The sequence below is a fragment of the Dendrobates tinctorius genome, unplaced genomic scaffold (genome assembly GCF_039654945.1).
Source record: "Dendrobates tinctorius isolate UK_male_01 unplaced genomic scaffold, ASM3965494v1 ptg000138l, whole genome shotgun sequence".
NCBI classification, from domain to species: Eukaryota; Metazoa; Chordata; class Amphibia; order Anura; family Dendrobatidae; genus Dendrobates; species Dendrobates tinctorius.
Genome location: NW_027361806.1, coordinates 1,722,938 through 1,746,963, shown reverse-complemented (window position 1 = coordinate 1,746,963; position 24,026 = coordinate 1,722,938). Strand labels below are relative to the sequence as shown.

Sequence of the window (24,026 nt, the reverse complement as noted above, 5' to 3'; positions counted from 1 at the left end):
TTAATGAGATTTGAGGGGTTTGACTTACTATAATATGGGGGGCCGGGGTTGAGAGAGATATCTCCTGCAACTAGGAGAAGGAAGATAAATAGAGTAAGCAGATGGCTAAGTGATTTGTGAGAGCGTCTCTTTTGTTGGATGGTGGGACTGAATGGATCTGTGCTGTTTAGCAATGTGAAAAGAGCATGAGTGCTATACATAGGAGAGGAGAGAATTGAGGGGCCGATATAGATGGAGTGTAAAGTGTTAATGAAGGATGGTGGATGTGAGTGAATGCAGCAGCCAGGATATAAGTGATACAAATGCATATGGTAAATATTTGTTGTAATCCAAATGTACAGGGAACAGGTTTGTTTAATTGTCTTACCTGTCTCCTGCCCTGTCTAACTGTTATGGTATAACTGCCAGGTACTTTGATAAATCTACTTGTCAGCCTTCTTTGGAAATGCTATACATTTAATTTATGGCTCATCTGTACAATGTGTCGTATGGTCCCCTGTGTCATTGCGGAAAGTCAGTCAGTGAATACATTATATATTCAGGTTTAGACTTGGCAGCATTCAGGACTTGCCTTGTATAAGTCTCTGTTTGCTGTAAAATACATGAAGATTCCTTCCATACATCTTTACTTATAAGATTTTACTGAGGAAGACGTCCTCTTAGGTTGATGGGCTATACCGAACCAGTCCTATCAATAACATTTCCTCTTTCCTTTACAGATTCCACTTTGTCACAATTATATTACTTATCTTAGGCCTCGGGAGGGACGTTGCTGCCCTGGAATTTCTTCATCACTGCAATTCCTCCTGTGAGTAAAACATATATGCCCGTATGTATGTAAAATTCTTGTTACATTCTTTGACTCATAATTGAACAAATGGCATACATTTCTTCATATCTGCATTTATAACAAAAGCCCCCATCCAGATCCATCTTACAGATATAAACTTGCCGTCAATTCTGACTCAATTTTAAATACTCGACTTTAAATGCCGATGTGAAATAAAACTTCAAATAAAGGGCGACAAAATCCCCAAACTAAAGAGAATCGTTTTTTAATTAACACATATTGGAATTTTTTATATTGGAAATGATTTATGCCAGTGTAAGATTATGTTTGCAAAAATACAAGAATTAATTTTATACTGAATGTACAAAATACACTTTAGAGAAGGAAAGCTTATCTGACTTGCTTATATGTTGTACACACTTAGCAACACTTCTGTATATGACTCCTGATGGGCACATAGGTGATTTTTATAAAAATGCTTTAGCTGCTATGGTAGCTCAGAGTTTGGCACTGAGAAATGATACCATGAGTACCGGTCCAACTATAGTCTTCCTGCTTGGAGTGTTAGGCTACTTTCACGCTAGTGTTTCCTAGAGCTGCAGAGGGATGCGCACGGCCGCCGCAAAGCTCCGCCCCCTGCCGCGCCTCCTCCGGTCAGCTCCGCCTATGGGCACATAACGCTGCATGCAACCTGCGTACCCTATTTTAAGCATTGGGTACACAGGCCGTGCGCAGTTATGCGTTTGCCGGTGCATGCGTCCTTTTGACGGAGCGCCGTGCGCACTAAAATGCAACACTGTGTGTTTGGCACAGGATGGCGCACCGTCAAAAGGATGCATGCGCCAGCAAACGCATACCTGCGCACGGCCTGCGTACCCAATGCTAAAGATAGGGTACGCAGGCCGCATGCAGCGTCATGCGCCCATAGGCGGAGCTGACCGGAGGAGGTGCGGCAGGGGGTGGAGCTTCATGGCGGTCGTGCGCATCCCTCTGCAGCTCCAGGAAACGCTAGTGTGAAAGTAGCCTAATTCATAAATTTACTGTGTTCTCCAGCTTCTTAAAACATGACTAAGACAATTGACTAAAGGAGTAATGCATCTATTGACTTGAGATAGGGAACTAAGCCTGGTTTCTCATATCCTCGAACTGTAGTGTGAGTATGGATGTGATGTACAAACCCAGGCCGTGTGTCTCCTGACCCAGACTCAACCAACTCAACAGCCTCTAGGGCATATATGAGACTGAGTCAGGAGACCTGTGACCAGTCTGTGCATGGCCTTAAGGTGACCACACAGATTAGATTAATGTTGGCCGAACTCTAGGATTCCAGGAGAACCGGCCAACCATCTGATGTTTTATCGGGTCATCTGCCATCAGCGGAAAAATCTGTTGGGTTGATTTTCAACATGCCATATCCCTTGTTTTATTTGGGGGATCAGATACTGCCTGAGGCACCTACTTCCCTCTTCCCATTAAAGCACATGCACGCTTAGCATGTGTATGAGGGGCTCAGTATTGTAAACCCTGTTCGCTACATGGACTGATGTGATTTCGCTCCTTATAGAGTGTTGTAAAGATGTTATCACTATTGTTAGTGAACAATTTATTAGTTCTTAATCAGGTTTGTGTCTTTTTCTAACACAGACCTTTCTTTCTCAGTATTTTCAGACTCGTCTGATCTGTAGTGTAAGTGAATGAGGTCGCAGTGGGAGCTGCAAAGTACAGAGACTGCGACAAGCAAGTTGGCAAAACTGTAACTCATTCCCACTTTAGTTGCAACTTTTTTAACAGTATCTTACGGGTCTCAATGCGACCCCACTCACTTTCCCCATGCTGAAATGTAGCAGTGGCATAACAGCAATCTTTGGCCGTGCAACCTGTGTTAGGCCGGGGTCACACTTGCGAGAAACTCGCACGAGTCTCGCGTCTCAATACCCAGCACTGCCACCGGCACTTGGGACCAGAGTGTGCGGCTGCATGTATTTCTATGCAGCTGAGCGCTCCGTTCCTGAGTGCCGGCGGCAGTGCTGGGTACTGAGAAGTGAGACTCGTGCGAGTTTCTCGCAAGTGTGACCCCGGCCTTACAGCCAAAGTCACCACAGCTCCACATAGCTGTGGGGTAAAAATAGGGCTTACAGAATTTTCCATCTGATGAGCTCGCTGGTAACTAGTTCTACAGACTGCTATGTACTGTGATACATAGAGGCTGTAGATGTGCTCCAAAATAATAAAACCCATGAATAAGTTTTAGGCAAAAATTCAAAAATATTTGCTCTGAAGTGTCCATATCCTTTAATGCTCCCGAACTCATACACATATAGCAATAGCTGTCTGAACATGCATGTGATCTCAATGGGGAGGGAGAAGTAAGTCACTGAAAACAGTCGGGTGGGTTCTGTATTCAAAACTTCCATATAAGTAAATAGTGGAATAATTGCTATCATGCAGAATTGGCACCAAGGCAAGTGTCGGGGTCTTGGCTGTACAGGAAGAAAAGGGCATAACTACAATAGGTGTAGGGTTTGCGATTGCATCCGAGGCCTATAGTCTAAGGGCCCCAAAAAGTCCTTTTGGCCTATATGAAAAGGTAATTACCATTGAAGACTTAGAATAATTGGGGGCCCTGGTAGAGTTTTTGCAGTGGGTCCCATGAGCTTCAAGTTGCACCACTGCAGGGAGCCCACTCCACTCTGCCCTGTTCACATTGTATGTATGGAGCAGGTACAGGAGCTGAGCCCGCCGCATACATTACACCCCATCTAATTGCAGTGATTGCAGCACTTTATGTGACAGAGAAATATTGAGAAGCTAATGATAGGGTGCTGATGACATAGTCATGTCGCAATGGACCTACTGAAGGTCTCCGCGTCTACCGAGTTTGTACACGGCTTCATAGGAAAATGGTAATTTTACAATATAAGCAATATTAGAATATTCCAGTGGATTGAAAGCGAACACAGATGCAAGATCCCTAGAGAGTCTAATAAAAATGTAAAAAAACTGAGAAAAATATTGAAAAATATGAAAGTTTATATCATCCTCCCATTTCCCACAATGTAAATGAGAAAAAAAACAAAAACCTATTTGGTATTGCCACGTACGAACTGTCCAAATGAACAGATCATAAGAGAATCGTAATGGCAGAATCGCTGATTTTTGGCCATTTCGCCTCCCGGAAAAAAAGCAATAAAAAGATATCGAAAAGTCGTGAAGACCCCAAAACGGGGATGATAAAAGCTACGGTTCGTAACGCAAGAAACACGCCCTGATATAGTTTGAGGTATCGCTCCTGGAAGGCGAGGAGGAAAAATAGAAAGCGAAGATGCTGTCGCCCGAGGGCCCGGCCAGAGCTGGCGACGACGCTGCCCTGAAGTGGTGTGTTGCCCATAGCAACCAATCACCGCGCAGCTCTCATTTCTCATAATTCTTTTGAAAAATGAAAACTTGTGGCTGCTATGGTTTTTTTTTTTTTTTTTACCAAATCTGCTGCTGTGATGTAGTCATTACCATCTATATACTGTGAATATGGAGTTTGGTAACTACCACTTATCTGTGGGACATCTGGATAAATAGGGCTTTAAACCTAAATACCAGTCATTTCAATGCGTAGATAAATGTACCGTATTGGGTTTAAAAAAAGATTTTAAAAAATGGTATTTCAACAGCTTTTAATGACCAAACTACTGGCAAATGCCCACAGTTAAGATGAAGTCCAACTACAAATGGGGTATCTAAGTAACTGATACTGGATTCAGCCAATCAGCGATCATCTCTGTGAAGGAAAAGGCGGGTCGCGGTGACGCACTTCCGGTGAGTGACACCTCAGCAGCTGGTAGGCGGGCGGCGGCGCCGGCTGTGTGCTCCGCCCTCTGTATGCTTTTCCGTGCAGTGTCCCGGTTCCCTCCAGTGTCCGCCCGCTCTCTCGTGTGCGCCGTCATGAAGCCTCTCGTGGTGTTCGTCCTCGGAGGACCGGGCGCGGGGAAGGGGACCCAATGTGAGAGGATCGTGGAGGTGAGTACGCGCGGCTGTCATTGCCTCTGCTGAGGCCGGGCACTACAAGGCTCAGCATGCCGGTGATAGCTGGGTAACATCACATCCATTGCAAATTTTAAATCTTTTTTTTTTTTTTTTTTGCTCCTTCCTTTGTAGAAAAAAATGCACTAAAGGGTTAAAGCGCCATTCTCTGTTTTGTGTTTCTCGACCCCTTTTTTTTTTTGCGATAATGCTCCCAAGATTTTTGCGCTTTTTTTTACTTTTTTTTTTTCCCTGATTATCTTTCGTTCTCCAAGACAGAACCCGGCAGATCAGGACTCTTCTCCCTATTATTAAATTGTCACCCAGCTTTCCCAGGATCAGAAATCCCACTTGAGGCAAACGATTATTTTTTTTTTTTTTTTTTAAAGGTTTTTGTACTTGTGGAACCTGCAGATTGTCGGCGCTCTCTGGGTGTGTGCGGGGTGAAACCTTTACCCGAGATGACAGCTCATCACCCAGCGATCGGCGGTGTCTCTGGAATCCGTCCATACAGACCTTCGCCCGGGGGCGATCTCTCTCTCTCTGCACGGAGCTGGATTCCGAGATCTGGTCGTCTGTCGTTCTTTTTTGCTTCTTGGAGGATCTGCTCTGCGCGCACGATAGTGTGCGCTTTGTTAGAAGCTTTGTAACCTAACGGTTTATTTTATTCATTCATTTCCCAATCCTCTTGCAGGCGGCCCGATCACCCGACGATCTGACAAAATACTCGTTTGTCGGATTAAATCATATTTTCTTATGCGCTAAAGATCGTCATTTTCGGCAGCACATCCTGCTGTGTATATCGGACCTGTGCTGCCGAGAACATGAATAAAAAGCACAGAATGATCTGTATATCACGGATTCACGGATCGCTCGGTGCGCACTGGAAATATGGCCGCCCTGTGCAAACGGTATTAAATTACCCCCCCCCCCCCCAACCAGTAATGTTGGCGGACGTTTAACATGTAATGTAAATGGACCCTTTAGTTTTGGTGATATTGCAAGGGCGTGATGAAACTACCGTGGGAAAGAGGAGGCCGCTTGGGGTTGCGGCTGTCGGCTCCGGCCGCTGATGGTTTTCTGTTGACATCTGGATCCTTGCGTGTGATAACTGCCCTGATATCTTCCAATGTTTGGTTGCATTGTGATGGGCAGACAATGGGCAATTTGGCCCTAAATTGATTTAACCTTTGAGGCACTGTGAAAAGACTTTATTTCCCTCCATATAGGCCTTTTCCTTTTAGGAAATAATTTTCTATTTCTCAGCTATAGTTTTAATTCTGCAGGCTTCAGAGCTGAACTCTTGCAGCCTTCCTGTGCTTAGTAAGTATATAACAGCCCCTCAGGGGGTATTATAGTGGCTCCACAGTGTGTGTTTGACAGTCTACTTGATGACTGTTTCCTGTAACTACCTGCAGCTAAAAAGTATATCTGAGGTTGAGTCCAGAGCTTGTGCCCCCATTTACTCGTATGCCCAAAACGAAGTTGTTGGTAGACTTAGTCAGTGGCTGCTGCCCATAAGATTGGAATATTAAGTTCCTACGGCTCCCCCTGTAGTCACACCCTTGTACGTGACATCTGGAGGAGTCCGGAGAATTACAAACCCTTCATATAGGTGCGGTCTCCACCCTGCGGCCACAACTGCAAAAAATAGTTTTGCTTTTGCTAAGTTTATGCTCTGAAGAACATAAATGTGGAGGGTTGTGCCGGACTCAGACTATAATGACGGGTTTCCCGGTGTCACAGATTTGTAGGTCTGTACAACAGAAATGTATAAAGTACAAAGCCGCTGGGTGACAGAGCAAAAAAGCTCAGAATATTTCCGCTGCTCATGCACAAACCGCCATGTTGGCAACGATGAGCCGGTCCTGCTGGAGTAGCCGCAGTGGTGAGCACATGTTGGGGAGGCTCTGCGGGGACTGCTCCGAGGGAAGGGTCCTTATGTCAGACTAGGGGTGGTGCACATTAGGCGAATGTCTGCTGAATCGGACTATACGATGGGTTGGCTGACGGCCCAATGTGTATGGGGCCGACTGATGGTCAGGGGAGATGTTGATCAGATATGACCGATTTTTATTATTGTCGATCGAATTGTTTGCCCGTAAATAAGCCACCGGCTGACGTCATTCGGAAACTTTCTCCTAGGAAACACAGGCTCACTTGGCCGAGCGAGGGCTCCTGTGTATGGGGGAGACGGCTGAGATGGCATTAGGCCGACAGATCGCCATGTATGGTTGGCCTTAGCCGCCGGTGTAGCCTCCCGGTAAGCTCTCCTACCGCACGGACACAATGCTGCAGAAAGCAGGAACTGTTACCAGTCACGTGTTCGTTGAATATTTCTTGCCTTGTCTTTGCTCTTATTATGAGAATTATCCGCTTTTTTTTATTTTTAGAAATATGGCTACACCCATCTGTCAGCGGGAGACTTGCTGCGTGACGAGAGGAAGAGGCCCGGCTCTGAGTATGGGGAGCTGATTGAGTCTTACATTAGGGACGGGAAGATCGTCCCGGTAGAGATCACCATTAGCCTGCTGCAAAGGGTAAGTAGTCCTGGAGCGAGCGGAGGACGCTGATCTCCAGTACAAAGGATGTACAGACGGGTATCAGTCATTTATACACATTTGTTTCCCGTGTGATTTTACGAGAGTCGTACGTGGACACTAGTGATGAGCGAACATGCTCTGATTAGGTGTTATCTGAGCATGCTCAGGTGCTAACCGACTGTTTTCAGCGTACTTGAATAATATGTTCGAGTCCCCGTGGCTGCATGTCTCGTGGTTGTTACCTGTTAGGTAATCCCTGCATGTGTTGCAGGTGTCGAACAGCCGGCGACATGGAGCTACGGGACTTGAACATATTTTTGAGCACGCCTAAGTCATTTGGATAGCACCCGAGCATGCCCAGATAACACCTTATCCCAGCACATTTGCTTATCACTAGTGGTCGCCAATCGTATTAATTCACCCATGCACGATGCTGTACTGCCACGTTTGCAGGAGCAGATTGCACAGGAGAACTTACTTATTTCACTCACCACTTTCAATACTTCTCCTTTTTTTTTTTTTTTTTTTCTTTTTCATTACAAAATTGATTTCCTGACCATCCCCTGTAAAGTAATGTGTAATTTTTCCTGGTCCTTACTTTGGCTGCGACGCACCGCTTGGCCGAGGCAGACACGTTTTCACCAGTAGACCTGAGAAACGCAGATGTATGAAACATCCTATCCAAGTTGTTTAGCTCACATAAGATCTCGTGGATACAAATGTAGCAAACCCTCAGCTGTGAGAAGTATTAGGTCTTTATAAATTTTTAACACCAAAATGTAATTCGTTCACTGAATGCGAACTAATATTTACACAAATAATAATGGTACCGTCACAAATGACACTCGCAAGAGTTAAGAATAGATGCAGAAAAAAGTTTTAGAAAGTTATCGCTTTATTTTTTTTTTTTTTTTTTGTACATTATATGATGTTGAAAACTACTTCTAATGATTTCTCTGGAGAAGCAAAGCTCCATGACTGAGGGTTAATGTCGGGTGCGGCCCTTTGTAGTGCTGGAGACTGACCTGACACCGGTGACTATTGCATTAGTGCACGTTATCAGCCGCAATGTTAATTATTAATCCGTGACAATGCAAACACTGCTGGCTGTGAGAGAGGGGGATACAAGCAGGACGACCCCCTCTTTATGGCCCATAGGTGGGTGTTTTTAGTTTGTTACATGGAGGGTCCATTTTATGCCATGGCTCCCACAAAGTCGCTAATCAAAGGGGTCTGTAATGGAGGACACTTTCTCCATCTCTGTGGGACGTCATCACATAATATTCTACTGTGCGAACTACAGTGGGACGACTGTTATAGATCTGTGGTTTATGACGTCTGAGACAAAGGGCCGATCACTAAATCTTTCCAGGACACAGAGCTCCTGTTCTCATGTGTCTTTCTAGGAGTCTTGTAGCGATCATTAGCACGGAGATCTAAGCAACTGCCATTCATATTATACAATTTATAGCTCGCCTGGCTGCAGAACTAACGTTCCCAGCATGCCTCAACTAGGATATGATATGGGGGCAACATCAGTGCTGTAGTTTGCATTGTTCCCTGTTATCAGTCTGCCGCAGTGTAGCCCGATCCTCCTGAAAAGGGGTTTTTAGTTCCTTATTAACTCACACCATCCATGTCCTGTAATGGCTGCGTCTCACAGCTGCCACCTGCCTCTATCAGCAGCTCCGGTCGCTGCTGTTTAACCACTTGCAAAATTCTGAAAAATTAACAAATAAATAGCAAACTTTTTTTTTTATCATAATAGTACAGTAAAAAAGCCCAGGTATCTCCTCACTGTAGAGCAAACATTGGGCTGATATCAGTGGGGTCAGCTGGGCTCTCGGAGTGCAGTTTGGGAACAGAGAATATAATCTATGGCAAGATCTGCACAAACAGGAGGGAAAGTACAGTACACTGCTAGAACAAAAGACGTCTTTGATCATAAGATGAAGCCCCCTATGTACAATAGATAGCAGACTGACCTTCCTCCCCAGACCTCCACACAGGAGAGCGCTTTGCTTCTCGGCTCTGTAAGGGTACCATTAAGGGCATGTCACACTAAGCGATATCGCTATGTCTGATACTTACCTACAACCCGCTGCTTATCGCTGATCGCGCGAGAACGTCCTGGACCGTTTCTCGTTGTCAGCTTCCTGCTGTGACGACGAGCGAGGCGTGGAGCCGGGCGGGAGGACGCAGGATCGCCTGGTGTGACAGGTAAGTAGCGACCCCCGTCCCCAGCGATGTCGCTGGTGAGATCTGCCTGTGTGGCAGCTCACTAGCGACCACTTAGGATCGCTGACCGCGTCATATCGCTGGCTGGGATCGCTGGTGCATCGCTAAGTGTGACAGTACCTTTACACTTTAAAGATGCACCAGCGATCCTAACAATGATACGAACTTGTCAGGATCACTGGTGCATCGCTACATGATCGCTGGTGAGCTGCCAAACAGGCAGCTTCACCAGCGAGGACGCTGGTATCTAAGGTAAATATCGGGTTACTAAGCAGCGCGCGTCACTTAGTTACCCGATGTGTACCTTAGATACCAGCTTGCTCGCGCCGGGAGCTACCAGCACGCAGGTTTCTAAGGTACACATCGGGTAACTAAGTGACGCGCGCTGCTTAGTAACCCGATATTTACCTTAGATACCAGCAACCAGCGCCTGCTTAGAGTGCTGGGAGCCTCGCTGATCGTTGGCTCCCGCTGCCACATGCAGCAATGCGTGCTGGCCAGTGGGAGAGCAACGATCAAAAAACGGCCCAGGACGATCCTGCACGATCACCGATACCCAGCAGGGGGCCCGGTCGCTGATGCGTGTCACACACAGCTTGCTGGCGAGATCGCTGTGGCGTCCCAAAATCAGCGATGTCGCTGTGTGTGACGGGGCCTTAAGAGAGTGCCACTGTCAGACTCCTCTTGTTCCGGATAATTGCAGAGGACATGCCATGTCCTTAAAGGGGTTGTCACACGAACAAAGTTGATTTCACACCTTGGCTGTCGGCCGATCCCATATTACGATAATCTGAGACACCTCCAGTAAAAAAACAAAAACAAATCCGCTGCAAACAGAACAAAATTGTTGCAAAACGAAAACCAAACTTTGCATCTGTTTTTGCTTTGCTCATAATGGATCCAGTTTATTTTTAATGACACTCGAATGACAACTGCACATGTGAACAGACCCTTATTATGACCTCTTGGAAGTGATGTTATATGTGGGGTGATATTTTGGATTACCATTGTCATTGTCCGTCTTGTGCTGTTTGGGTGACCTTTGGGTACATTAGTATTTTCATACACTGCTTTCTTTGCAGCCTGTTCCCTGGATCTATTTAACAATATTTGTTGTTGCAACATTTCTTATCTTTTTGATAATTTTTTGATATTATTGTCAAGCATTTTTATCATTCGATGTTGGTATTGAGAGTTGTAGTATTTCTTACATCACTGACCTGGACAGTCACACAATAAATGCCATAAAAATGAAAACTCAAAAGAGAATTATTTATTTTTTTTATTCCATTTTTGTTTCAGTACATTATATAGTGAAATGAATGGTGTCATTCACAATCTAAAAGTCGCCCTGCACAAATCAAATCATGTCGACGGAAAATAAGTCATGGCTCTTGGAATGGAAGGCGGTGGGGGGTGACTAATGGCAAGGGGTGACTTAATCTTTTTCTTGTCCAGGCAATGGAGCAAACCATGGCGGCAAATATCGAGAAGAATAAGTTTCTTATTGACGGTTTCCCCAGGAATGAGGACAATCTGCAGGGCTGGGACAGGACCATGGATGGCAAAGCTGCTGTGTCTTTTGTGCTCTTCTTTGACTGTGATAATGAGGTGGGCTACGTCAGGGGGGACAAACACTGTCAGATCTGTGCCCATCTTTCAGCAGAGCGTTTGCCTTGCATATGGAACACAACTAAAGCCCCCGTCACACATAACGATGTCCCAGCGATCCCACAAACGATCCGACATGGATGGGATCTCTGGGACATCGTTAGGCTGATCGCTGGTGAGCTGTCACATGGCTCCTGGATACATTAGAGTCCAGCATCGCTGATCGCTGGTCTCTCGCTGCCACACGCAGCGATGCGTGCTGGGCAGTGGGAGACCAGCGATCAAAAAACGGCCCAGGCCGCTCGAGCACACTCAGCGATAACCGGCAGGGGGGCTGGTCGCTGATCCCCGTCACACACAGCGATCTCGCTGGCAAGATTGCTGATGTGTCACAAAATCAGCGATCTCGCTAGCGAGATTGCTGTGTGTGACGGGGCCCTAACATACAAGGAGTTAAAACATGTCTTCCCCTGCACAGTGTTTTAATAAAAAAAAACCAAAAAAAAAAACCTCAAAGCACTGCTTTAGGCCGGTTTCACATTAGCGCTTTTTCAGCGCACGCACGGCCGGGGGTAGCTCCGCCCCCGAGCCGGCTCTCTGCCCGGCGTGCCCGCCCCTTGCTTGTAGCGCCGCCTACTAGCGGACAGCGGCGCCTGCGATCGGCGCACCCTATCTTTAGCATAGGGTGCGCAGATCGTGCGCAGGCCGTGCGCTAGTTGCGCTTTGACCTGCGCTGCGCACTTTTGACGGTGCGCCGTGCGCGCCAAAATCCGAAAAGTTTGATTTTGGCGCCCACGGCGCACCGTCAAAAGTGCGCAGCGCAGGTCAAAGCGCAACTAGCGCACGGCCTGCGCACGATCTGCGCACCCTATGCTAAAGATAGGGTGCGCCGATCGCAGGCGCCGCTGTCCGCTAGTAGGCGGCGCTACAAGCAAGGGGCGGGCACGCCGGGCAGAGAGTCGGCTCGGGGGCGGAGCTACCCCTGGCCGTGCGTGCGCTGAAAAAGCGCTAATGTGAAACCGGCCTAACTCGCCCTTCCTGGGTCCAGCACTGAGTCTCCTCCACTGCTCCCAGGGTCCCTTATTGTCTGCAGCACCTATTGTCATTTCGACAGCACTGCTGCCAATCGCTTAGCTTAGAGGCTCTGCTCCAGTTGATGGTATGAGCCATTGAGCTCATTGATTGGCTGCAGCACTAGCTATATGTCAGCGCTGCAGAGAGTAACAGACTGTGCTGGACCTGGGGAGGGTGAATAAAGGACCCTTTTATTTTCTCAAACTGCAGCTAGAGTTCAGAGTGGATTCTGTAATCTGTCCTTTGCAAACTCATTGTATCTGGTGTATTTTAGGTGTGTGTGTGTGTGTGTGTGTATATATATTTTTGCATTCATGTTTGGGGGCTTTTCATGGCTGGAACCGTTTGTAATGATTTCCTCTTGTGTTAGACGTGCATTGCTCGCTGCCTGGAGAGAGGGAAGAGCAGTGGGAGAAGTGACGATAACAGGGAAAGCCTGGAGAAGAGGTGAGTGTAGGCATCGCACACACTCAATGTTACATTGTATGAAAACATGGATCTCTAGAACCAGGCCTTCATAAACCCTGGTGATGTAAAGGGCGGCACATCGGATAGTTCTTGGTGTTTCCCCTTTCTACCCCCATTTCCCCCCCCCGCCCTTCTAATTTGTTATCAGTAACCCTTGACTGATTTGTCTCACATTGGTGTTTTGCAATGCATCATCTTAAATTTTTTTTTTTTTAACATAACTTTTTCATTATTTCTATCATTAAAAGTATTGCCTGCCCAAAGGATATGTAATAACTTCTGGATCAGTGGGGTTTGCTTGAGACAGGGCGGTAGCTGCGCATGTGCATTCATTCTCTATGGGTCTGAAGCCCAAATGAATGGAGTTTATGTGAGGCAACTGCCCCGTTTTGGTAGGACCCCACTGATCTGAAAGTTAGCTACTGAATGATAACTGTTGATGGGAGAAATAACCCCTTATTTATTTTTTTTTATTTTCCCTGAGAAACAGAGGAGCTGTGTACTCCTGAAAATTGATCTCGAGAGAAAATATATATATATAATATATATAATCTTGGCCATACAATATGAAAGTATATTTAAACTTTGTAAAATAGATGTTGTCACGTGTTCCATCAGCACAAAGAAATCCGTGTGATCCGGTAAATAAGAGTGGGAGGAGGGGGATGTGGCTGCAGTTTCCCCTCCTGATCCTGTGTGCTGTGAATTGGGGGCAGTAGAGCTAGAAATACAGTGGGGGCAAAAAAGTATTTAGTCAGTCAGCAATAGTGCAAGTTCCACCACTTAAAAAGATGAGAGGCGTCTGTAATTTACATCATAGGTAGACCTCAACTATGGGAGACAAACTGAGAAAAAAAAAATCCAGAAAATCACATTGTCTGTTTTTTTTTTTCATTTTATTTGCATATTATGGTGGAAAATAAGTATTTGGTCAGAAACAAAATTTCATCTCAATACTTTGTGATATATACTTTGTTGGCAATGACAGAGGTCAAACGTTTTCTGTAAGTCTTCACAAGGTTGCCACACACTGTTGTTGGTATGTTGGCCCATTCCTCCATGCAGATCTCCTCTAGAGCAGTGATGTTTTTGGCTTTTCGCTTGGCAACACGGACTTTCAACTCCCTCCAAAGGTTTTCTATAGGGTTGAGATCTGGAGACTAGCTAGGCCACTCCAGGACCTTGAAATGCTTCTTACGAAGCCACTCCTTCGTTGCCCTGGCGGTGTGCTTTGGATCATTGTCATGTTGAAAGACCCAGCCACGTTTCATCTTCAATGCCCTTGCTGATGGAAGGAGGTTTGCACTCAAAATCTCACGATACATGGCCCCATTCATTCTTTCATGTACCCGGATCAGTCGTCCTGGCTAGAGTTGAGCGACTTTGGTCGGATCGGGTTTCATGAAACAAAATTTGTTTCAGATGAAACTCGTCCGACTAGGGCAAAAAAAGTCGGAGTTTCGTCCGAAACCCGACCCCAATGCAAGTCAATGGGAAATAAAAGTCTGCATTGAGCGGATGAAATTCATCCACTCAATGCCGACTTTTATTTCCCATTGACTTGCATTGGGGTCGGGTTTCGGACGAAACTCCGGCTTTTTTTGCCCTAGTCGGACGAGTTTCATCTGAAACAAATTTTGTTTCATGAAACCCGATCCGACCAAAGTCGCTCAACTCTAGTCCTGGCCCCTTTGCAGAGAAACAGCCCCAAAGCATGATGTTTCCACCACCATGCTTTACAGTAGGTATGGTGTTTGATGGATGCAACTCCGTATTCTTTTTCCTCCAAACACAACAAGTTGTGTTTCTACCAAACAGTTCCAGTTTGGTTTCATCAGACCATAGGACATTCTCCCAAAACTCCTCTGGATCATCCAAATGCTCTCTAGCAAACTTCAGACGGGCCCGGACATGTACAGGCTTAAGCAGTGGGATACGTCTGGCACTGCAGGATCTGAGTCCATGGTGGCGTAGTGTGTTACTTATGGTAGGCCTTGTTACATTGGTCCCAGCTCTCTGCAGTTCATTCACTAGGTCCCCCCGCGTGGTTCTGGGATTTTTGCTCACCGTTCTTGTGATCATTCTGACCCCACGGGGTGGGATTTTGCGTGGAGCACCAGATCGAGGGAGATTATCAGTGGTCTTGTATGTCTTCCATTTTCTAATTATTGCTCCCACAGTTGATTTCTTCACTCCAAGCTGGTTGGCTATTGCAGATTCAGTCTTCCCAGCCTGGTGCAGGGCTACAATTTTGTTTCTGGTGTCCTTTGACAGCTCTTTGGTCTTCACCATAGTGGAGTTTGGAGTCAGACTGTTTGAGGGTGTGCACAGGTGTCTTTTTATACTGATAACAAGTTTAAACAGGTGCCATTACTACAGGTAATGAGTGGAGGAAAGAGGAGACTCTTAAAGAAGTTGTTACAGGTCTGTGAGAGCCAGAAATCTTGATTGCTTGTTTCTGACCAAATACTTATTTTCCACCATAATATGCAAATAAAATGAAAAAAAAACAGACAATGTGATTTTCGGGATTTTTTTTTTTCTCAGTTTGTCTCCCATAGTTGAGGTCTACCTATGATGTAAATTACAGACGCCTCTCATCTTTTTAAGTGGTGGAACTTGCACTATTGCTGACTGACTAAATACTTTTTTTTCCCCAGTGTATCTAATTGTCATTGCAGGGCTGTGCGTTCTGATCATCACACCGGGAAGAAACTGCCCACCCTGCAATTATGAAATTATGATGACTGATATATACAGAAGGCAGCAGAGGGGGGAGAAATGAACATTTTTAGCAGCACAATGGTGTTAGTCAAAGATGAGTGCACACCCCTGGCTCACAGAAATAGGACTTCTGTATCCGATTGTAATTGCTGCACCCGCAGAAATAACTGAAAGCCTTTTGGATTACATATGCAAAGCCAAGTTTCTTAGCAGTGTTCTCCTTCATGTTCCAGGATCCAGACTTACCTCCAGTCCACCAGGCCCATCATTGACCTGTATGAGCAGAGGGGAAAGGTCCGAAAAGTTGATGCTTCAAAGTCTGTAGATCAGGTCGGTTACAACTTACGCTTGAGGGAAAATATAACCTGATATCCGCTGCTATTTCTTGAAGAGAATCTGTCACCAGGTTTGGCTGAGGGCAGAATAAATTGGGGGCAGAGACCCTGGTTATAATGCTGGGTCACTTACTAGGCTAATTACTGTGGCTTTGATAAAATATTATGGTTTACCTGCTGCAGCTCTGCTAGTCCTCAATATTCATAAGCACGGTCTTTCCCTGCCCCCAGCATTGATTTGGCCGCTTGTTGTCGATGCAGTCTAGGGACAGAGCTGTCAATCAATGGCAGGGCGAAGATGGACTAGTGACAAGACTAGCCGAGCTGCAGCAGTTGACACCCTGATGGGAACCTAACTACAGAGGCAACCCAATAAATGACACCACTGGAATCTGGGTTCTTATTGCATGCTGCCTTCACATTAGGAAGCATAAACCAGGAGACAGATTCCCTTTAAATGATGTAAATATTGATCTGATGCTTAAAGGTTTTTTTTATCTTTGATCCTATTTTAATGTCCATATAATGCAGGAATTTATGGGGTCCCCCCCAAGACTTTGTGTGTGTTTCACGCTTTGATGGATAAATGATTCCCCTCCTTATTAAAGGGGTAAAGTTATCCTCTTGCCAAAAGATAGGGTTCTTGATCAGTGGTACCCCCCATCAGTCCTTATGCAGTGTCTTGTCTTCAGTGGAGTAAGTGCCTGTGCCAGTTTATTTTTCATGGGACTACTGGAGATAAAGTGCTTGGCTAATTCTGCCAGGCCCATTGACCATGAATTGGTGCAAGCTGGATCTTGCCACTTAATTCAAACAGGAATAGGGGGTCCTGGCAAACCTGGGCCCCCGCTGTTTTGATTTGCCACCTCTCTATTACTGAATTCCTGTAATAATGATATAGAAGGGTTAATGGTTTGCCTTTAACTGCCTTTAATTCTTTAATTGCCTTTTGGCTTTCATTGCTAGAATTTATTCTCATGACGTAGCAGTCTGTCAGTCTCCTCTTCAAGGAGACTACACTTGTTATCATATATGTTCTCAATAGTCAGCAACAACGTGTACATGGTAAACAAGGTATGACCCTGGGTAAACTGTGGGGGCTACATAGACTTACATTTGTTGTAAATAGTATAAAATATTGCCTTGCGTTTCATTACGTCAGATAAAGTGATTTGCCCACGACCTGTGTGCAGTCTCCTTTGTCTCCAAGCGCTTGTAAATTAATGGCGTAAACTCCTAATTTGGCCTCACTGGTGATCTGGCATGCCTGACTTTGGGTCAGAACGAAAAGCAGCTACAACAGTTTTGGCGCCCAACGTGGGGCCGTGGTAACCAGCCTATTCGGAATCCGTATCTGTATTAATTTTAATATCGACACTCTTTATAAATTTTCTATATTTATATATTTTTTTTTTTTTTCTTTATACAGGTCTTCAACAAAGTCCAAGAAATCTTTGAGCGTGAGGGATAACGAAGCTTCCCGAGACTCTCCCACATCATAAACTTTATTCATTGCCTAGTTTATATCTATTTTTTTCCTAATATTTTTTTTTTTTTTTTTGTATGCACTGTAATACCGGGTTATATTGTACTGCCATGTCTTTCATTTCTGGCCACCCTTCTCGTACTGCAGAGTTTTACTGTTTCTCTTCCCAGCCCATCTGACATGCAGAGCACAGCTGTTGGGGGTGGAGGGGTTAAACGTCCAGAGGAAAAAGAGTGACCCTTTTTATATTTATTCAGGAAAATTGGGCTAAATATATTTTATGATAGAATCGCAGCCCATGGTTTTTACTCTTCCTTTCAGGATTTTAGAAAGTTTTTGGTCTGTACACATAATGGGGGGGAGGCAGCGCCTGGCGGTTCAGGCAGTGGTTTCATTGGGCCAGGGGGGTGATTTTTAGTGTCTGGTCGGCTCATTGACCCTCCGTTTTTAATAGTCATCCTAAAAAAATTGTCCATTTAACTCCACTTTTCATGAAAGCCAGTGGTCATGTATACAAAAAACGAAACCCTGCTGCTTGGGGGCAACTGCCAGAGTTAACCTCTTCATGGGTGACAAAGCGATACCTTGGCACAATAAGCGGATGTGTAATATAAAATTTATTCACCGGAGAGGTGATGCATGTATGATTGCTGGAACCTCCAATGATCAGGTGTATAGGGATCCCCCCGGATAGGTGATGCATGTATGATTGCTGGAACCTCCAATGATCAGGTGTATAGGGATCCCCCCGGGATAGGTGATGCATGTATGATTGCTGGGAACTCCATCGATCAGGTGTATAGGGATCCCCCCCCCGGGATAGGTGATGCATGTATGATTGCTGGGACCTCCAACGATCAGGTGTATAGGGATCCCCCCGGGATAGGTGATGCATGTATGATTGCTGGGAACTCCATCGATCAGGTGTATAGGGATCCCCCCCGGGATAGGTGATGCATGTATGATTGCTGGGACCTCCAACGATCAGGTGTATAGGGATCCCCCCGGATAGGTGATGCATGTATGATTGCTGAGACCTCCAACGATCAGGTGTATAGGGATCCCCCCGGATAGGTGATGCATGTATGATTGCTGAGACCTCCAACGATCAGGAGTATAGGGATCCCCCCCCGGGATAGGTGATGCATGTATGATTGCTGGGACCTCCAACGATCAGGTGTATAGGGATCCCCCCGGATAGGTGATGCATGTATGATTGCTGAGACCTCCAACGATCAGGTGTATAGGGATCCCCCCAGATAGGTGATGCATGTATGATTGCTGAGACCTCCAACGATCAGGAGTATAGGGATCCCCCCGGGATAGGTGATGCATGTATGATTGCTGGGACCTCCAACGATCAGGTGTATAGGGATCCCCCCGGATAGGTGATGCATGTATGATTGCTGAGACCTCCAACGATCAGGAGTATAGGGATCCCCCCCGGGATAGGTGATGCATGTATGACTGCAATGTTATAGGGCAGCGGGAAACGCGCTGTTGCTGGGTAAGGTTTAAAGGGACACTCTAGGTAAATCTGTTGCATTCTGTTTTGGGATTGCAGGACCTGTGTGTGTGGAGTCTGACCCGCCTGTGTATGCCGGTGTCTGTTTCTGGAGGACCTCCGCAGGCGTCTGTTAGGGTGTAACACTGTATGTAATGCTGTCTGTATGTTGTCCTTCCAGTTTGCTGCCTGAGGTATCTGGATATACAACTTTTTTTTTTTTTTTTTGTTTTCAAGTATTGTATCGTAACTTAAAGAAATGTGTCGCCAGAGAACATCCTATTGTTCAAATCAGATTTTTGTGTTAATATGTATTTTTACATATGGCTTTTTTTTTTTTTTTTTTTTTTTTTTTTTTTAAATCCGACCATTCGGTTCAGAATTAAAATTGGTAATCTTGACACTAGGGCTAAGGTCTGAGTCTTCTGCAGGTTCTGTATCATCAGAGGCAGGATTACAATGACGGGTAACACCTCTTTCTACAGTTCATTGAGAATCCACCAATCACAGGCGATGTCACAGCTCTTCATCCCTTTTACAGTGACTCTTGCACACAATACAAAAGATTGGCGTCTGCTCATGTACATGTGTGTTCCGTAAAACACCTTGAAGTTAGTCTAATAAAAGAAAAGTCCCTACTTTGCAAAACTTCAATATTTTTTTTTTTTTTTACTGCGGATTGTGATATGAAAACACATTGTCAGGTTATTGAAAAAAAATACATTTTTCAATAACACTCGATTTGGGCTCTGTGCGCATGTTGCATTTTCAGCGTATTTCTCTGCTGCAAATGCTGACCGTGTGCACATTCCCTTAAGCAATAGGCCATTTTCTGATGACTCGTTCCCTTTAAGAGCGCGTATGATCTTTAACCAAACCAGCACAGATCTTCTATTTATCTAGGGTCGGAGCCTTCTGCCTAAAATGTAGTCTTCTCTGTTACAGAATTAAATGGGAGGGAAAAATTGCAGCGTTTTTGTATCGGTAAGCAACTTTATTAACAATCCTCTCAAGAACGGAGGTAATTTTAAGTCTATAGTTTACTGCTGGTTGCCTAGGTGACCAGCCACTGCTGCAGTCTCAGCAGTAGCTGATTTCGCGTTACTTACAGGTTCTCTGCTATAGCTCTTGTAAGCGCTGCGCTGATTCTGGCTGGATCGCTGTAGCTGACAGCTCTTTGTCCCCTTCCGCTCCTCAGAGGCCGGACACTGCACAATTTGGACCAGCAGTGCAAGCATGCAGCGGTCTGTGCTGTCAATCATTAAGAGTGCTCCACCCCCCTCCATCAATCGGGAAGCAGAGGGCTCCTAAACAAAGAATGAAGGACAGTCCCTTTTAATAGGTTATAATTGATAGGTGACCTGCTCCTATAGGATCTGCCGCCTCATTGGATTTTTATACGGTCACATGGACATGGGGAAACTGCATATTTTATTATTTGCTTATATTAAAAAAAGGAAGAAAATTGGATTATAAATTGTTGGGCTACATGAGGGCTCACCACGGACTGGCGATCCCCGGCGCTGTGCCCCCCTACTCCCATCAGTTGCCAATTACGTCCCCTCCCTGCACTGCGCAGGCACTGAACCAGCAGGGGGTTATAACTTTACTGGACCAACGTGTAATATTTATTTAGGTGCCCCCTTTAAATAAGGACCATCTACCTCCCATCTAGGAACACGAAAACTCCTAGTTTGGGCACCACATCTATTAATTGCCAGAACGGGTAATAACGAAAAAAGCCCGTTAGGTTCTGGGTTCCTCTATAGTATAATGTTGGCAAGCTGCTGTATTTAGACCTCATTTGTCAATATCTCCTGTACTTTCCTTTTTTACTAGCGGTACTCGCTTGGCTTAAGGGAAAAAAAAAAAAATTGATGTGTCATACTTTGTATATCCTCTTGGGGTGCTGTAGGGAAAGTCGGTGATTATAACAATTCCTGTGCCGACCTCAGGACTGATGTAATTGATTTTCTGAATGTACAGAAAAATGTTTCCGTGTACTGTGTAAGAATGTGCAGCGATCAAAACGAGTCGGTAACGTTCACGTCTGGACTATTGTGCTGGTGATATGAGTAGAATGAAATACCTTTTATCAATAAACTGAATGGGATTAATAATTGTTTCTTATTTCAATGGATTCTCCCAAGAATCGAGGACGTCCTACTGGTGAAGGGGTTGTCAACTCTTCACAAGCTTTTCTTTTTTTTTTTTTTTTTTTTTTTTAAATTTTGTTAGAAGGATCTCTGTAAAAATAAGGCCGCGTTCAGACAGCTGCACGAAAAATCGAGTCATTCTCGTCCACAAACTTGCGATCATGACTGGCTCTTCTTTTCTTTTTTTTTTTTTTTTTTCTTTTAAAATATTTTTTTACGTGTCAAGAACCAGAACTTTTTCTCTTCTAAAATGACCGAAAAACAGCAATTTTTACATTTTTTTTTTTTATTTTTTTATTTTTTTTATTTTCTTTACGGCGTTTATCGTTTCGGTTAAATAATTTTAGATGTTGATATATTTGATATCACGCCTGTAAGAGTTTAATCTGTCAGTTTTAAAAGGGGGAGGGGTGACTTAAATTTATTTTTTTTGGCCCCTTATAGATCATCTGATCACTGCAGTTCGTGCTCCTATTTTATTCCCTCTGCTCCCGTGCGTATTTAATTTTTTAATTTTAATTTTTTTTTTTTGCAAAATACGTGCCTTTTTATTTACAGCACAAAATATTCAAATTTTCTGGTCTTTACCAAAGGGGTGTTGCTCACAGGGTAGTTATGCCAATCGACCTAAATGTACGCCCATTTGGTAAAAACCGTAAAAATGTGCACAAATCAAAAAGGTCCACGTCTCCGGAACGATGGGGTGTATTTAAAAAAAAAATAAAACAAATACACAAGCAAAAATCGGACACTTGACCTGGCAGCAGGTTGACAATGACGTCAGCAAGGAAATAGTTAATGGCAGAGTCATTTCACCTCACGAGGCTTTTCATTTTGGTTTAAAACTTTTTGGACCTTTTTTTTTTTTTATTTTTTTTTTTGTTTTATTATGCTCGTGAAATCCATAATGGAGGCCTTGTTCTTTTAGTGCACACTCCGTTATGGAATTTCATCCAAATCAAATTGAAAATAAGCAATATTGCAGGCAGCGGTTTCCTGCGTTACCAGTTTATAGGGTTTTATTGTGACTTTTTGTTTTATATATTTTTTTGGCTGCTTTTTACATTTCATTTATAATACAGATTGCTTTTTTTTTTTTTTCTATTTTTTTTTTTTTTTTGTCTAACATTTCATTATCTTCTGTAGCAAAAGTGCCAAACCTGACAGCAATTCTGGGGTTTTTGGTTGTTGAATATTTTGGAGGACGGCCAAGTGAGCAGAGATGTTATCGCTTTTTTTTTTTGTTTTGTTTTTTTTTTTTGTTTTTTTTTTGTTAGAGTAGTTCCCACACGCTCCAGCAGATGGCGATGCAGCCTTGCTGATTCCTGTAGCATCTATAGAATAATAGGCAATTGACTAAGTGCAGTGTGACAAAGTAAGTGCCCCCCTGCACCTCTCTCTTGAAAACATTGTGCATGGTGCTCTGTAGAGATACTTTTGACTGTAATGTGCTAGATCCCGCAGTTCCATTGTTGTACAGTTAGCCATTAAAAGGTATCAACCACTGAGGACTCTCAGTTCTAAATATTTTGCAGTTCCATTGATAATCACACTTTTTAATACAACGTACACCTGTTTGCATGAAGAATAGGCAGTTGGTTGCACATGGCTGTCCATACGTGCGTCACTCTGGATGACCTGTTCTGCATTACACAGACTATTGCTTTCAATAAATTCTGTGCAATTCTTTTTCTCCTCTTGGTGGCGCTGCAGACAAATTAGTGACTGAGTTTTCCCTACTGAACAGTGGACCTATGGGGGTCCCAGCAGGGGGCTTCTTGATATTTTTCAACTAAGGTTGGACCCTTAACCTGAGTGAGAAATTGTTCTTACACTGCACGGACAGGTGGTGTTGGTGCAGCAGGGTGAGAAGTGGGAAAATGGAGGCTGATGAGGCAGGGTGAGAAGTGGGAACAATGGAGGCTGATGAGGCAGGGATGGATCTACAGCAATTGGTGGCGTAGAGCTGTAATCCACAATTAAAGGGGTTTTCAGTAACCCACTGTCCTCAAGCACAAGCAGTGCTTTTAGTTACGCATCCAGTGCTGTGTCTTTTCCAATGCCCTGGTCACTTGCTTGTCTGCAGCGCCGATGACACGTTGACAGCTCTGCACCCAGTAATTAAGCTCAGCATCTTGTACAGTCAAGCTATATTGACGGAGCTGTTGAGCTCAGTGATTGGTTGGAGCGCTGTCAACATCAATGCTGCGGTGAAGAACCAGCCCTGGACCCAGGGAGGGGTAGTGAAGCACAGTTTGTTTTTATACACTAAACGACATGGAGACAATAGTTTACTGAAAATGGAAAATGTATCTAAGCAGAGTAGGAGTCACAGCAACAGGTGTAGCAGAGCAGGTACAGTGATGAAGCAGAGCTATCTTAGTGATGAGAAACCGATGCAGTAGAGCAGGCACTTGATGAAGCAGAGCTAACTCTGCTATGAGAAACCAGTGTAGCAGAGCAGGCACATTGATGAAGCAGAGCTAATTAAATGATTAGTAACCAGTGTAGCAGAGCAGGTACAGTGATGAAGCAGAGCTAACTCAGCGATGAGAAACCGATGTAGTAGAGAAGGTACAGTGATGAAGCAGAGCTAACTCAGCGATGATAAACCGGTGTAGTAGAGAAGGCACAGTGATGAAGCAGTGCTAACTCCGCGATATGAAACTTGAGACGCAGCACTGAGTTGCAGCAGAGGACGTACAGTGTAATAGTGTGGGAAGAACGGCCCCCGTCGAGTGCCTGGGCTGGAACTATGGGAGCCGTCATCTAGGTTCCGGGGGAAACTGGCCCTGGGGGGCAGGATTCAAGGACGGACCACTGTGACAGACAGATGGGCTGGGGGAGGGACCAATATAAAGAAGGCGGGGAATTCCCGGGGCGATGAGTCAGCAGAGAGCAGGAGACAGTGGGAGCGGCTGCAAGGAAGAGCGACTCACCAGTGCCAGGGAGGACGATCACCGAGGACTCCAGAAGGACGGCACCGAGGCGACTATCCGGGACTTGTTGCGCCGCTCCAGCCCGTGGCCACTGCGGCCCTGGTTCAACCCGCGGCTGCTGCCTCTTCCCCTCAGCCCGTGGCT

At 45.0% G+C, this 24,026-nt stretch overlaps 1 protein-coding gene across 2 annotated transcripts in view; it reads left to right on the top strand.

The window, feature by feature from the left end:
- CMPK1 (cytidine/uridine monophosphate kinase 1) overlaps positions 1-20,907 on the top strand; it is a 33,331-nt gene extending 12,424 nt beyond the window's left edge. The window contains exons 2-7 of one of the 2 annotated variants that reach the window (XM_073544373.1): positions 755-808; positions 7,198-7,344; positions 11,044-11,196; positions 12,641-12,717; positions 15,696-15,792; positions 17,227-20,907. In XM_073544373.1, the coding sequence (XP_073400474.1) occupies positions 755-808; positions 7,198-7,344; positions 11,044-11,196; positions 12,641-12,717; positions 15,696-15,792; positions 17,227-17,268 (570 nt within the window). In that variant the 3' untranslated portion in view covers positions 17,269-20,907. Of the gene's footprint in view, positions 1-754; positions 809-4,599; positions 4,802-7,197; positions 7,345-11,043; positions 11,197-12,640; positions 12,718-15,695; positions 15,793-17,226 lie in introns of those variants that run through there. The other variant, XM_073544372.1, reaches the window with a different exon arrangement.
- The last annotated feature ends 3,119 nt before the right edge of the window (positions 20,908-24,026 follow it).